General features: G+C 30.5%; 5 protein-coding genes and 1 long non-coding RNA gene across 12 annotated transcripts; 3 read left to right on the plus strand and 3 right to left on the minus strand.

Annotated features, from left to right (window-relative positions):
• Positions 1 to 334: 334 nt before the first annotated feature.
• Positions 335 to 1,811, minus strand: LOC108740708 (DNA repair protein XRCC3-like). 4 transcript variants are annotated; one of them, XM_018475147.1, is made up of 6 exons: positions 1,541 to 1,810; positions 1,350 to 1,487; positions 1,100 to 1,288; positions 892 to 1,013; positions 621 to 833; positions 335 to 571 (listed from the first exon to the last, which is right to left on the minus strand). In XM_018475147.1, exons 1-6 carry the CDS (start codon positions 1,629 to 1,631, stop codon positions 380 to 382), a joined length of 945 nt encoding a protein of 314 aa, XP_018330649.1. In that variant the 5' UTR covers positions 1,632 to 1,810; the 3' UTR covers positions 335 to 379. The 4 variants fall into 4 exon arrangements, with proteins under 4 accessions (XP_018330649.1, XP_018330648.1, XP_018330650.1 ...); XM_018475146.1 differs by having other exon boundaries at positions 892 to 1,034; positions 1,541 to 1,807; XM_018475148.1 differs by having other exon boundaries at positions 422 to 549; positions 892 to 1,034; positions 1,541 to 1,807.
• Positions 1,812 to 1,951: 140 nt separating this feature from the next.
• Positions 1,952 to 12,321, plus strand: LOC108740709 (Y-box factor homolog). 2 transcript variants are annotated; one of them, XM_018475151.2, is made up of 8 exons: positions 1,952 to 2,122; positions 2,716 to 2,779; positions 2,837 to 2,870; positions 2,948 to 3,209; positions 3,267 to 3,688; positions 3,898 to 3,933; positions 4,056 to 4,129; positions 11,846 to 12,321. In XM_018475151.2, the coding sequence occupies exons 1-7, from the start codon at positions 2,059 to 2,061 to the stop codon at positions 4,098 to 4,100; spliced, it is 927 nt and encodes a 308-aa protein (XP_018330653.1). In that variant the 5' UTR covers positions 1,952 to 2,058; the 3' UTR covers positions 4,101 to 4,129; positions 11,846 to 12,321. The 2 variants fall into 2 exon arrangements, with proteins under 2 accessions (XP_018330653.1, XP_018330652.1); XM_018475150.1 differs by lacking the exon at positions 11,846 to 12,321 and having other exon boundaries at positions 1,953 to 2,122; positions 4,056 to 5,014.
• Positions 5,250 to 6,811, minus strand: LOC108740707 (growth hormone-regulated TBC protein 1). Its single transcript, XM_018475145.2, has 3 exons — positions 6,607 to 6,811; positions 5,653 to 6,538; positions 5,250 to 5,459 (listed from the first exon to the last, which is right to left on the minus strand). Exons 1-3 carry the CDS (start codon positions 6,624 to 6,626, stop codon positions 5,382 to 5,384), a joined length of 984 nt encoding a protein of 327 aa, XP_018330647.1. The 5' UTR covers positions 6,627 to 6,811; the 3' UTR covers positions 5,250 to 5,381.
• LOC108740706 (PR domain zinc finger protein 15-like) lies at positions 5,412 to 11,492 on the plus strand. Of its 3 annotated transcripts, none has more exons than XM_018475143.1 (8): positions 5,412 to 5,475; positions 7,116 to 7,183; positions 7,242 to 7,556; positions 7,759 to 7,918; positions 7,994 to 8,172; positions 8,227 to 8,637; positions 8,723 to 9,190; positions 9,667 to 11,492. In XM_018475143.1, the coding sequence occupies exons 1-8, from the start codon at positions 5,472 to 5,474 to the stop codon at positions 10,498 to 10,500; spliced, it is 2,439 nt and encodes an 812-aa protein (XP_018330645.1). In that variant the 5' UTR covers positions 5,412 to 5,471; the 3' UTR covers positions 10,501 to 11,492. The 3 variants fall into 3 exon arrangements, with proteins under 3 accessions (XP_018330645.1, XP_018330644.1, XP_018330646.1); XM_018475142.1 differs by lacking the exon at positions 5,412 to 5,475 and adding an exon at positions 6,892 to 7,065; XM_018475144.1 differs by lacking the exons at positions 5,412 to 5,475; positions 7,759 to 7,918; positions 7,994 to 8,172; ... (1 more) ...; positions 8,723 to 9,190; positions 9,667 to 11,492 and adding exons at positions 6,892 to 7,065; positions 7,654 to 7,706.
• A 175-nt stretch (positions 12,322 to 12,496) lies between the features above and the next one.
• On the minus strand, positions 12,497 to 13,554 carry LOC108740699. The gene is made up of 4 exons (XR_001938395.1): positions 13,445 to 13,554; positions 13,062 to 13,234; positions 12,696 to 12,771; positions 12,497 to 12,620 (listed from the first exon to the last, which is right to left on the minus strand). It is a non-coding gene; the product is annotated as an uncharacterized LOC108740699 (long non-coding RNA).
• A 52-nt stretch (positions 13,555 to 13,606) lies between these two features.
• LOC108740698 (transmembrane protein 256 homolog) lies at positions 13,607 to 14,569 on the plus strand. The gene is made up of 3 exons (XM_018475134.2): positions 13,607 to 13,759; positions 13,815 to 14,108; positions 14,169 to 14,569. Exons 1-3 carry the CDS (start codon positions 13,712 to 13,714, stop codon positions 14,310 to 14,312), a joined length of 486 nt encoding a protein of 161 aa, XP_018330636.1. The 5' UTR covers positions 13,607 to 13,711; the 3' UTR covers positions 14,313 to 14,569.
• Positions 14,570 to 14,696: the final 127 nt, after the last annotated feature.

Raw genomic sequence — 14,696 nt, forward strand, 5'->3', positions numbered from 1 at the left:
ATTCCTAAATAGTTTTCCAAAATGTACTTTTTTTTTAAATTAAAAATTTGAAATTCTCTAGATTTGGCACTAAAATATTTTAAAATTTGCAGAGGGCTTGATGGACCACCTTCATCCAGCCCTCTTGAGATAAGGTCAAATGCGAAATTCTTAGCCATTTCCAAATCTTATTATAATTACTACTAGTGCTGATAGACGTGAAGTCCCTTCAACCTATACTGTAATGTAAAACCAAAGAAAAGAGCGGAAAACCCTTCTTTAGGATGTCTAACATTTATATCGTATGTATAAAAAATCCGCATAAGTTTATAGTTCAGATAAAGAAATAAAAATGTAGAGGTGACAAAATTATATTAAATATAAGTAAATAAAGAAATACTCAAGCATTAACAACTCCAGTGTCTTTAACAGTAAAATGGCATTCATTACCTTTAAGATAAGGAGAAAAAATAACTTCCATTTTTCTTATCTGATTGTGAAGCTTACAAACATACAGTCGATGAGAAACCAAGTTTTTCCAAGCTAACCCAAGACAAGCTTCAGATTTTCCTGTAGTTATATTATCAGTTACCTAAAAGTGTTATAAATAAAATAGAATAGTGATTATACTTCCATTGTACCTGATTAATGCAAACTATTGCAGCCTCATATTTTTGTCCAAGTTTGTTTAATTTTGATGCCACAGTTAAAAATTCCAGGCTTCGTTCAGAATAATTAATATTTTCATTTTCACTTCGAAATGCACCTGCTATTGAATCAATAATTATTAAACCAATAGCTCTATTTTTTAATAATCTGGGTAATTTAGCATCCAAACAGATGTTTAATTGTTTCTATAGAGAACATTTAGTGAAAATGGGAAAGAACATTCGATATTACTACTAAACTTACAAAGTCAGCTACATGGGCAATAAACACATTATCTTCAAGTTTCAACTGTGTTCCAAAATTAGTTATCCGTAAGGGTAGTAATTTTGCTAGCTGATGTAAACGCTGGGATGGAAAAACGTCTTCTGTACAAATATAAACTGCACCTATTATATTAGATTATTATCATTTATAAAATGCAAGAAAAATGCAAGTAGCATAAGTACCTTACCTTTTTGTTGTATATCTGAGTTTATAATAGTTTGTACTGTGAGGCACAATTGTAAACATATTTGGCTTTTTCCTACGCCACTTTCTCCATAAATTTCAGTGATCCCATTCAATGAAATGCCACCTTTCAGAACAGTATCAATTGAACTACATCCAGTTGTAATTGTGCCTGAAGCTTTTACTTCTGAAACTGATTAAATTAATTGTATTAGGAAAAAATTGCCTATATATGTATGGAGTTTTAGATTAACCAGGAATTATACTTTTCGCCAATACTATTTTAGAAATATACAATAACAGTTGATTGGCTTCGTTTACATCTAACCTAGCAATTTGCTGCAGATCTCGTACACTCCGTTTAACTAGCTGTTGTAAATATACTTGATTCTCTGAAATACGACAGACTTAAACGAAAACTTATTCATAAGCAATATTATTTTACCTTCGTTTATTGCTCGAGCAATGTTTGATGGAATTTTTTTTAAAATATCGTTCATACTCAACGACCATTTTTTCAAATCATTATTTTCCATTCACAGACTCTGGACACATTATGAATCATTAGTTAATATTGAAACTTTGCATCATTCAGATTTTTAAAGAAAAAAGTATTTTGAACATTTTTAAAAAAATTATAGGTTAATAAATTAACGGATAAAATGAGGAAGTGAATGGGAAGGAAGGGAAAAATAGGAAACAGACAGTTGCGCCCTCAGAAGTGAAAAAGTAACACTAATATATAGTATTAATGATACAAGAATCGTAGTACGTTATTGTTAAATTCCATGGTAACGATAAACAAGTACACATCGAAAATGTTTGTGATAATTCGCTACTCTTATATTTTTGGCAGAGCAGGCTGAACATCCGTAAGAGCTACAACAACTGAAATAGCAGGAACGACGTGAACATCTTGGAGTGGTTGCGGAGTGACAACATCTTGCCCCCGGCCGTAACATCATGGCAGAACCGGAACAAGCGCCCGAACAAACGAAGACAACTGCACAGGGTAAACAAATTATTGGTAAGTATTCTTCCGCTATTGTTATCTACTAAAAAATGAAAATAAAGAGTTCGGTGTGCTCGCGTGCATCGGCGTCCATTTTTATTCTGAGCGCATGGTTTTTTACTTTTTATTCTTATAGATTAAACAACCGCAAAAAGTATAATAACTATTAACAAAAGGCGTCTTGATGAATTAAAATTATATACATTTATTTGCAGTTCAATTTGTACTAAATTGTTTATAGCCATGAAAATAATTTATAATTGACAATTTGAATATATACTGTGTGGTTTTTTAATCAGTGACGTCTAGATAAACTAGCATAATGTTATCTTTTATATTGACCTTATTTGTGCCCCAGTATTGCATTCGTGCATGCAAGTTACACAGATAAAAAATATTTACAGAATGAATGTTACAATGACCTATTACCTCTGAAATTGTTAACGATGCATATTACTCTAGTGTAATAAACTTGTAGTATGTCATCAATAACATTACAGTCGACTTTTGTATATAAGTTTTATATATAAATTGCATTCATATCAAAGAATCATGTTTTTCATTGTAGAAGTGTTATGGAAACTCATTGTAGTCTATTTTTCTTACAGCAACTAAAGTCACAGGAACTGTAAAATGGTTTAATGTGAAGAGTGGCTATGGTTTTATAAACAGGTATGATTCTATTAAAATAGTGTATCTAATGTTCTGTAACTTTTTTTTTTGTTTTAGAAATGACACCAAGGAAGACGTTTTTGTACATCAGGTATATGATTTATTCACTTTCTTAATTCTTTCTTACCGCTTTTATTTACTACACCTTATAATTTCATACTTTTTCAGTCTGCTATAATTAAAAACAACCCTAAGAAAGCAGTTCGTTCAGTAGGTGATGGCGAAGTTGTGGAATTTAGTGTTGTGGTAGGGGAAAAGGGCAATGAAGCTGCCAATGTAACTGGTCCAAATGGTGAACCGGTGAGAGGCTCACCGTATGCTGCAGATCGTAGACGGGGAGCTTATCGTCAATGGTTCTTCCCACGTAGAGGAGGTCGTGGTGGTCCTCCTAGAGGAGGTGGACGACGGCCGAGACCACCAATTCAAAATGGTAATTAAGCAAATGCCATTAGAGATGTATTTCAATATTACATTTGTATTTTTGCAGATGATGGGGTGAAAGATAACAGCATGATACAGGGAGGCGGTGGAGGTGCTCCCCCGCGTCGCTACAGACCCAGACGTGACCGCGGTGGTTACGGAGGTGGCGGTGGCGGAGGCGGATATGGAAACAACTATTACCGCTCTTATCGGGGTCCGCCACGCAGTGACGAGGAACAAGTGGAAGGAGATGGACCGCGCGGCCGTCGACCTCTGAGGCGCTTTTTCCGTAGAAACTTCCGGGGCGGCCGTGGAGGCGGTCCCAGACGGCCCCAGTCGCAGGACGGACAAGGAGGTGGTGAACAAAGTGGCGGCGAAGAAGGTGGAGTAAACCGAGGCGGGCCACAGCGTCGTTATCGTAGGCGTGGAGCGCCACGTCGCTCTCGCTCGCGCGGTGGGAACTCTCAGTCTGAATCGATAAATCAGAAAGTAAGTAGGCAGGGGGGACATCATAGAGACAATCTTGAGGGGTGGCAATTTATTGTAGCATTTTAAATTTAATTTCAGAGGTGATTTATATTTTTGACATACATATATAATAATCATTTATAAGTAAAGGTGATGGAAGTCATGTAGTTTTACTGTTATATATGTAATTAAAATAAAACAAAATTTAATGTCTTTCTATTCATTTGCAGGGTGAAGAGTCCGGTAATGCTACTGCCCAATTGCAGGTGAGTTAGTAGGTATAAATTTTAAAAGTTGTTTTATGGTTTTTAGAAAGCCAAATACTTTGTGTTAATTTATGAATATGACAAAAGTATCTATTTTTTGATACGTTTTCTGTTTATTTTAGGAAAGCCAACTAGTTCAGAATACAACTACAGAAAGTACAGCTTAAGTAATTTTACAGATCTGTTGATAAATTTAATTTAACCAACCTTTTTATTAACAGCAAGTCATCTTTGTGTGTGAGTTTCATGATAGCATTAAAAAAAATGTAAAAGGCATTTCAAAAAAGACTAATGATATATTATGTATATTGCGTTTCTGAATGTTTTAATATTTTTCACAAACATCAAAATTGGTTTAATGCTTCATTTGAGCATTCTAGTGGAAATGTGCAAAACATTTTTGATACATTTTTATATGATAATAATGATATTTTTTAAACGTGTAAATATTTCCATGTTGCATCAATGATGGACATATATTTATATATATCGGGAATGGAAGTATTAAACCAACAGAAGTTATTTAAAATAGTCTGTCTCTAATGGTAATTGTATAATTTATGAATGCTTTATTCATATGACATTCACATTCATAATTGTTAATTCCGTACTGCATTTGAAATGCCTTAGTTTGTGAGTCAGCTACTGGTGGTCTTTCTATATTAAAATAAAGTAAAAAAGTTTTCAAGTAATTTTTGACGCTCTCGCTGTACATCTAGCGTGAGTTGTCAACAAAAAAAACAACACCTTATGTTTGCCTTTTTCATTGTGAAAACAGGAAAAATTTGAAACCAAATTAACCAAGAAAAATACAAAAAAATTTGCAAAATGCGAAAACTTAGCAGATGTTGAAACTCTCGTGTAAATGGTATTAAAATTAGGTTTGGGTCTTGTTTTTTAATTACACATACGGGTGGTGTTTTTTTATATTCCTGTTTTGCCTCTCAGCTCTGTAGAAGTATTGTGAGTTTTTTTATCCTAAATTTTTTGTTTTTATTTTAGAATTGTCGCAAATATGTTTAATTTTGTCTTAATTTTTGTACGATTGTCTAAATGAGAGTAAAATATCTGTTAGTGCACAGTTCTTGCTTTATTTGCGTATAAATTACAAATTCACTCGAAATTTTTACTTAAAAAATATTTCATTCATTAAATGTAACAGAGATACGTCTCCCCTTTTTTTTCTTAACTTCTTTTTATTGTGCCTCATTTTTTAACGAAGAGGGGGTTGCATTGCATCACTAGTATAATTCAAAGTAATTTTGTCTATATTGTGGTATAGTAAAACATTTTTTAATTTTAAAAAGATTAAAAAATAAACGCAATAAATTTAATAGAAAACAAACAGAAAATACAAAAATAATTTCAATTACAATAAATTACGTATAATAGAGTCCTATTTAATTTTGGACAGTATAAAGTGCATTACAAAGCGTTTCGGTGCTTGATTATTTACTATTATTATGTTGCCTTCGTAGATCTTCCAACAACTTATTGGGAAATGAACCAGGAACACGAAATACATTCTGGAAGAAAAAATGGGTAAGAAAATTTATAAGTACTATTTTATTTTCCATTTATTAGCACCAGACAGGTACAATAAATTTCTCTCAGGTTAAATTGAAAACATTGGTAATTTCTACGTCAGTAATAACATCACAGTTTTTTAAAATCCCTGGGGCAGATGCACCAGATAAATCAGGCAATGGCCTTCCTTACCTTCATAAACTGATGACAATTGATTACCCCATGATGGCTGCCCATTTCTTTAAAGCACTTTACCAATTCAGTCATATCTTTACATTCTAAAATTTTGTTTCTGTGCATTTTTATAAGTGTTAAAGCCACTCTAAAAATAACTTTAGATCCTTCATAAAAAATACTATCCCATATACGTAGCACTGTTTCAGTTGGTAAAACTTCAGCATAAATACAGATGAACCACTTTGTTGTCGTTACAGCCCAAGGTAAACCAATACTTTCAATGTGTCTGTGGACAGCAGGTTCATTCTTTTGAACCAATTTATCTAATACAGCCAAGTCTGTTATTAAACCTGACATATTTTTTGAATAATACTGAGGCAAAATGCGTTCCACTAAAGTCTTTAATAACCAAAATGAGCTTTCTGCATTTTTTGTAACTAAAAGCAGAAGTCCAGCGATATAGTTCATACCTTGACAATAACCAATATCTGTGTTACTATTTGCAAAAGCTATTAAAATGCCAAGTAGTTGCTCTGGCAAAGTGCTATCTTTATCAAAGAATATGTTATCTGGAAACGTGCGAGGTATATCCATTTCTATGGCTTCTTTTATGACACTATTTGTTTTCCTCTTTCTCAATGTGTTAAATGAATATTTTGAATTCCGTTTTAGTTCTTCAGCACCAGAAATAGTCATCCAAGCAGATTCTCTTAAACTAATGGGAATTCCTTTACGTACAAATCGTTTAAGGGTGCCACTTTTCTTCTTCCTTTCTGAATTACTTAAGTCTTCCCAACGTTTTAATCTTCTTGCTAATATTCCAATGTACTCAGACATAAATCTTTCATAGTATTTAAAATCGAATTCCAGCGACCTTTCAAAACCATATTCATCTACAGCACTAAAATAAAATAAAATTTAACAAAATCAAGCATCTTTTTTAGATAACCTACAAATTTTACAAACTACCTGAATGTAGAGGTTGCCATATCCTTTGTCACAGGTTGAAATACTTTTTAAGTAAAGAATGGGCATGTTCTCGTCTTTACAAATAATTAAATTTTAAATAATATAAAAAAACTGTCCCCATTATCAACAATATCAACGAAACAACAAACCATTACTTTTTTATCACTTTAATAATACATTACCATAGATTTACATTACCAACTAAAGAACTATGATCTAAAAGAACTAAAATATGGACAATTAATATGAACTAAAATAACATGACTCTGAAGAAAATCAAATGTATCATAACATGATCATAACCTTAAATTTTAAACGTCAAGATTCATGTGTTTTATGATTTATATTTGAGGATAATTAAAAAAATATGATGAATTATAAATGTAAAATAGTCGTGCATTATACACAAAATAATTTAGGTTTGGTATAGGTGTTAACTTTGTTTGTGTGTAGTAATGGGTATGTCATCTCAATACAATAATGGCTTTAGTAAAAACGAATTATTTCAGAAATATGCGGAATATGTGGAGGTCCACATACATCTTATAACTGTGACAGCATTCCTCTTAAAAATCATGTAAGTTTTAATAGAAATAATAAATTTGTAACTAACTTTTCCTTTATACTTTATGAAGGTAACTGATAAGTCGATCCCAAGTAAAGCTAGACTGACTTTGCCCTCCAACTTCTCATTGGAATTTATGACTGATGGAAGAATTGAAGTTTCTTCAAATGAGAAAATTGCCAAGGGTACTTATTTTGGTCCACTAGATGCTCCAAAACTGATTACTTTGAACCCCTCAATTTTATTTCCGCTGAAACTATTTAGTTCAGAAATTGAAGATCTACAAGAGTCCTTTCTTGATACATCAGATGAGAATGCTTGTAACTGGTTGATGTTTATTAATCCAGCAATTTGCCTTGAAGAGCAGAACATGGTTTGCTTTCAGGTAATTTTTACATTCTTTTAATAAAATTAGATAAATTAAATTTATTAGTGCCCTATCCTAGGTAGTAGTTGTTAGGTGTATTCTTTTTTTTTTTTAGTATTTAGTATTTCCTATAAAAACGGACGATATTAATGATTAAAATATTGCATGTAACAGTTTTAAACAGGAGAAGTTTCCAAGGTTTATCTTAACATAATTTCAGGAAAAATCAAATATAATATATGCAGCTATCAAAGACATAGAGAAAGGGGAATTATTAAAAGTATGGTATTCTTCCTATTATGCAGAAAAAATGAAAATTCCATTACTTACAACCAAAGAGTTGCCTAAATCGGCTACAAGAAATTGTTCTAACATTAATGGTGAGTAAGTTTATACAAGAAAATTAATGGATTTATGAAACAAAACGTATTTTCATGCTGTTATATTTGCTACAGATTTAAATACGTTATTAACTAAACAGCAAAATATTTGTACTAGAAGAAATTGGATTTGTAAATTTTGTTCAAAGCTGGAAAATAACGTTATCATCTTTGCCAATCATATGATAGAGCATTATACTGAAAAAATAAATAAAATTTGTGGAATATGCAAGGAAAAATTTACCACCAAAATAGTAAGATATTTTTAAAAGTTTATTGAGTTTATTATTTTATTATAAACATTTTAGAGCTTGTACAAACATAAAAAAATCATCCATTCAAACACAACATTAAAAAAGAAGAAATGCAAGATAAAGGAGACTTCAAATAAAAGAAATAAAATGGCAGTTGAAGTGTTGGGAGGCCCTCTTCTTAATAATTTGCTATCAAATGATAGTTTTGATGTTGCAAATTTACTACCACCCTCGTTAGAATTGAATAATTTTGACATGAACTCTAACGGTGCATTTCTTGAAAGTGATTATTCAAATTTAATTGAAAGCAATGATAAAGAGCTGAACGATTTTTATTTCGACATTAGCGATACCGAAGATAATCACGTTTGCGATATATGTTTAAAACCATTTGCCAAGATGAAAACCCTCTTGCAGCACCTTCGCAGTCATACAGGAAAATTTACCTGCAAACATTGCTGGAAGGTAACAAAGTATTTTTAATTTAAATTGTTACTATTGTTTTTACGAAACGGTTCATTAAAACATATCGTGGTCTATTTTATTCTAGGTTTTTACTCGTAATGAAAACCTTAAGGCTCACGATTGCACTGATAAAGAAATATTTAAATGCCAACTCTGTGATAAAACATTTTTCCTTTCAAAGTACCTGAGAAGGCACATTAAGTTCGCCCATGGGAAAAAAGTTATGTGTCAAAGTTGTAGAAGAAAATTTGTCTCTGAGACTGAATATGAAAATCATAAATGTTCTAATAGTGGAAGTCAACTTTTCGAATGTCCTCACTGTAAGAAAACATTTATATATAAATCATCTTTGCACAAACACTTGAGAACTCACAACATTGAAAAAACGGAAATTTGCGAATTTTGCGGCAAAACATTCGCATTAAGAGAATGTCTTTTGCAACATCTTAAAGTGCATGAAATGCGCTCTTATTCATGTGCAGAGTGCGATAAGAAGTTCTACAGGAAAGACATTTATTTTAGACATATTGAACTTCATAAAAAAGTAATAGAGGTATGTAAGAAGTAAAGCATAATAAGGCAATAAGAAATATAAAGATTCCTAATTCATACTTTTATAACAAACGGAATACTAAAATTCTGAAAGTTCTACATATACTTATAATAAGTCAATTAACTATCGGGAGAAAAAATTCTGAAAGATAAAATCTTAAAGTAGGTGAACATTAACTTTAGGTTTTGATATTATGTTTAAAGGTAACAATATTACAAATTTTTTATATTTATCAATTTTTAAATAATTCAAAACGTTTTTTATTTTTCAATATCACAGACTTAGAATGTTATCAATTTTTTAAACAATTTCAGTTAACTGAAAAGTTGTTTTGTTTTTTTATTTCCTTTCTTTCCCTGTAAACCAATTAATTTACGGGTTTGAAACATTCAGAATTTTAATATTTTACATTTGCTTGTATTTTGTATATTTACCAAGGCTAACGTTATAATAGTCAAAAAAATATTTTGTTTCAGCCAAAGTATTCGTGCGACTATTGTGAGAGGAAGTTCACAACGAAAAGGTATTTAAATTCACATACACGTTCCCATACTACTAAAGTTGAGTTGAAGACATACCAGTGTCCTCATTGCGATTCAAAGTTCAAAGAACAATTATATTTCAAGAGACATCTTGACAGACATAAAATAGCTTGTAAACTGTGCAAGGAAAAGTTTATGAGTGCTGTAGAACTTAAGCAACATATTGTGTCCTGCCATTCGTCCGAGTGTTTTCCATGTCCGTTTTGTAACAGTACATTGAAGTTCAAAGGTTCGTTAGCAAGACATATTAAAAGTAGGCATAAACAAAAGACTGAAGAGACTGATTTAACTAGTACAAAAAGTCTCACGAGTGTCTTAAACACATTCCTAGAAGCAGAAAAAGCGAATGGGGTGTTTAAAAAATCAAACGAACAAGAAAACGAATTTAAAGACGTCAAAATTTATACCGATCACAAGGAGGCCGAACTCTTTCCTGAATATGATAGTAACTTGGTCGAAGGTAGAATTGATGCTTCGATGGATAATAATTTGGACGATATAGTACGAAATTTGGAAAATGTCGTTAATATTTACAACAAAACTTCGTGCAGTGCTATTTTAAATTTAAGTAACAACAGTCAACAGGACAAACAAAATTTCGATTCGTTTAGTAAAAATAATACCGTGTTTATGGATTTAAACGATCTGGATCTTGGCATGGACTCAAATCTTCAGCAAAATTTTAATAATCCCCAAGAAACTCATGTATGTCTTTCCATGCCTGATTTAAATGAAACAAATCAAGATACAATTGCCATGATTAATTAACAAGTTGATATTAATTGTTTCTCATTTCCTTAATGAAAGTTGCTATTTATTTTCCTTTTATATTGTTACTTTGAAATGCAATTGCTTATTGAAAAGTTAGAATTAAAGGTGTTACGCCCCAGAACATTTTTTCTTTTGGAACAAGTAGAATTTAGTTAATCATACATTAATATTTCCTTTCTAACTTTTGATATGCAATTGCTGATTTAATTAAGGATTAACTTTTTAATCTTCTTTTATATATTCTGAGAATATTGTATTTTTAAAGAAGAGTTTATTTATTAAAGTACTTAAATTAAAAATTTAAGTGATACTTTTTAATTTGAGGGAAGAGACAATTATGAAATGAGAGCTAAAAACCTAGGACAAGTTGAAGTAAAAATACTGTAAACTACTTTATGGCCTTTAATTGAAGTAGTGTATTCACAAACTTTATTATTGCACTTATTAAAATAGCAGCTTGTTACTAAATAAAAGTACTTTGTTATCACCAATAATAGTTGCACGTAAAGTAGTTAATACACATTAGGAATTACAGAATTTTATTTAATTCACTAATAAATCACTAACTAAAGGTATTCTTATAATAAAAGCAGTTTTTGTAATCAAATTATTAATAATTTGCAAACATTATGAGTATCAATAATTTTCAGGTTATAATATTTTGTAATATATTGATTTATAATTAAACGTTAGCCAAATTTGTTTTTCACGAAGAATTGCATAAATAATACATTACCATGCTATTGTTAACAATTTTAAAGTGTTAAAGCCAGTTTTACTGATTAAAAACAGGATATTATGTTAGTTGACACCATTAGCACAATGTGTTACAAAATGTTATTTTATAGTCAGTGCTAGGTCCCTATTTACGCCAAATCACTTGAACCACTTAAAATTTGATTGATACAGAAGGAAATGCTGAAATTTACTTGCAAATTTAACTTAATGTCCATTAAAAGTATTAAAACAAATAACAAGCACAAACGTAAACAAACAGTTGTCATTTAAGTAGAATTCAATTATTTACCAAATTAAAAAAATGTTTAATATATGTAATTGAATTCAAACAACTAAATAATATTAGTTAAACTGATAATATAAATTCCTTTTATATATTACTTTTCTTCTAGAAGCTGTAGATCAGTTAAAAATTAATTTTATTTGTTTAGGTTATCAAAAGGAACGCACCTTTAATTTTCAGTTAAAATAATAATAACACTAAGTATTAGGAGCACAGAAATCTTATCCACTATTACTTATGCTCTCCTAATACTAAATTACGAATTTTTAAAGTACACTTGCGGAAAAATACATGTCCGGCGCCTTCACCATTTTATTCTAAATTTAACCAACCTTTTTATTAACAGCAAGTCATCTTTGTGTGTGAGTTTCATGATAGCATTAAAAAAAATGTAAAAGGCATTTCAAAAAAGACTAATGATATATTATGTATATTGCGTTTCTGAATGTTTTAATATTTTTCACAAACATCAAAATTGGTTTAATGCTTCATTTGAGCATTCTAGTGGAAATGTGCAAAACATTTTTGATACATTTTTATATGATAATAATGATATTTTTTAAACGTGTAAATATTTCCATGTTGCATCAATGATGGACATATATTTATATATATCGGGAATGGAAGTATTAAACCAACAGAAGTTATTTAAAATAGTCTGTCTCTAATGGTAATTGTATAATTTATGAATGCTTTATTCATATGACATTCACATTCATAATTGTTAATTCCGTACTGCATTTGAAATGCCTTAGTTTGTGAGTCAGCTACTGGTGGTCTTTCTATATTAAAATAAAGTAAAAAAGTTTTCAACTTATTCATAAGCAATATTATTTTACCTTCGTTTATTGCTCGAGCAATGTTTGATGGAATTTTTTTTAAAATATCGTTCATACTCAACGACCATTTTTTCAAATCATTATTTTCCATTCACAGACTCTGGACACATTATGAATCATTAGTTAATNACACTTTAAAATGTTAAAACATATCATCTCCTCAATTCCTGAATCTTCTAGGATACATTTCTATTGGAAATTTTGAAATTATTCTTCGTCTTCTATATTTAGTTTCTTTTGGAAAAACAGCTTCCATTCTGTTAGAACAATAATTAAAATGCTGATTTTGCTATCTGCAAGTTTTAAGTCATAATTAATCCGTTATAATTTACCTGTATTCAATTAATGATGAAACTCAGCAGCAGAGCCCCTGGTACTGCTTAAATGTGCAAAGGCACAAGAGTTATGCTAGAAATGAATTTATTTTATTAATGATATACTCTGTACATATTTGTTAAGTCTGTAAATTAAATAACGTTCCAAATAAAGATAACGCAAACATTTGCGAAAATTTTTGGTTTCACTATTGAACGTAAATATAACCTAACAATAAGTAATGGCGTTTTCATATGGTGTAATGGTTTTTACAATAGCTTGTAAACGTTAATTTGTGGATTTGTATATTATTTTTATCTTTTTAACACACGTTTATTTAGTAAAAAGTACGCGAGTGTAAGTAAAACAAGTGCAGTACTTACTGTGTGTACAATCATGTCTTCAGAAGAATCATATACGGAAGAACAACGAATATTTTTAGAAGAATGCATGCTAGAGTTTTCTGATCGATATACTGATGCAGACCCTGATTATAAAAAGGTATGGGATAATGATCTGCCGCCACCTCCAATAATGTATCCCTGGTATGGAGGAACTAGAAGAAATCAACAAAACCGATATAACAATTACCAAAGGGGATATAGGGACAGAAAATATGAAAATAATCAAGGAAGAAACTACGATAGGCCTTATAATCCACATTTTGGTAGAAATAGGGGTGATAATAGATACAGACCTTATTGATGTATAACTTTTAACCTAAGTTGTTAATATAAAAGGGTTATTAATAATTTTTTGTACTTACTTTACAAGATAATTAGAGACTAGGCATTACAGTTGTATAGATAATACTGTTTGTACATTGATTTGCATTACATCAAAATAAAGTTAATCTGTATGATGAATTGGTTTTATTTGAATTATTCAAATTTTAAAAATCAATAGTATTTTAAGGTTAAGTTTGCCTGACGTTTGTGGTGATAAAAACAACAGAAGCATAAACTGCTTAGTTTACCTACAAGGCATATTTTTCTAAGAAATTATTATTTACAATTTAAAACTGGAGCCGTATATGCAACAGATCACAAATTGTATAATGAAGTTGCCAGACTTGGTAACTGTACGTATATCTAATTGCTTTTTAGTGCTCTTTTATTAAGTATTTCGTATTGTAGGCCCCCCTAAAATACTTTAGTAAAGGCTCACCTTCTCCTGTTGTCCCAATTAAATCGACTATAATAACAGAATGTAGTCCATTATGGAAACTAGCTGTAAAACAAGGACCATTCGTACGATTAGCAGGATTAAGTGGAGCAGCAGCAGTTATATTAGGTGCCTATGGGGCACACAAAGCATATCCTAAAGATAGAGTGAACGAGCTTAAGCCAATATATGAAACTGGAAATAAATTCCATTTTTACCATAGCTTAGCTTTAGTTGCTTTACCATTATGTAGATTTCCAAAAGTTGTAAGTACATATTTAAGTTTCCAATTTCATAACTTAATATTTAATTGTATTTGCTTTTAGACAGCAGCCCTGTTTATTACAGGAACATTTTTGTTCTCTGGGGCATGTTATTATCATGCTTTTACTGGTGAGAATAAATTTAATCGATTTGCTCCTGTTGGTGGCACTTTACTCATTATTGGTTGGCTGTCGATGGTCTTTTGATTCTATTATTACACATATTTAAAGTTATCATTTTGTATGGGTTAATTTGCTAAATCAATTGTAAAAACCTAGAAAAATAAGCTCAATATCTGAAAAAACTTATTAAGTATAAAAAAGTGTCCCCTCACATTATTTTGATCAAAAAAATTTCTTTTTGTATAGAAATGAAGTTTATTATGCCTTCTTGATTTAGAAATTGTAATTGTTTGTTGAATTGTACTTTAATAACAAAAATAAATGTAGGTAAACATAAAAAATGCTTATTTTAATTAAAAAAACTAGTAATTTAAGAGTCCATAAAACTCAGCTACAGGCCTGTTACATTAATTAACAATAAAAGTATCTAAAACTATTATTTGAAAAGGGTTTGATAGTTGGACTATC

This window comes from Agrilus planipennis, unplaced genomic scaffold, assembly GCF_000699045.2.
Source record: "Agrilus planipennis isolate EAB-ADULT unplaced genomic scaffold, Apla_2.0 scaffold177, whole genome shotgun sequence".
NCBI lineage: Eukaryota > Metazoa > Arthropoda > Insecta > Coleoptera > Buprestidae > Agrilus > Agrilus planipennis.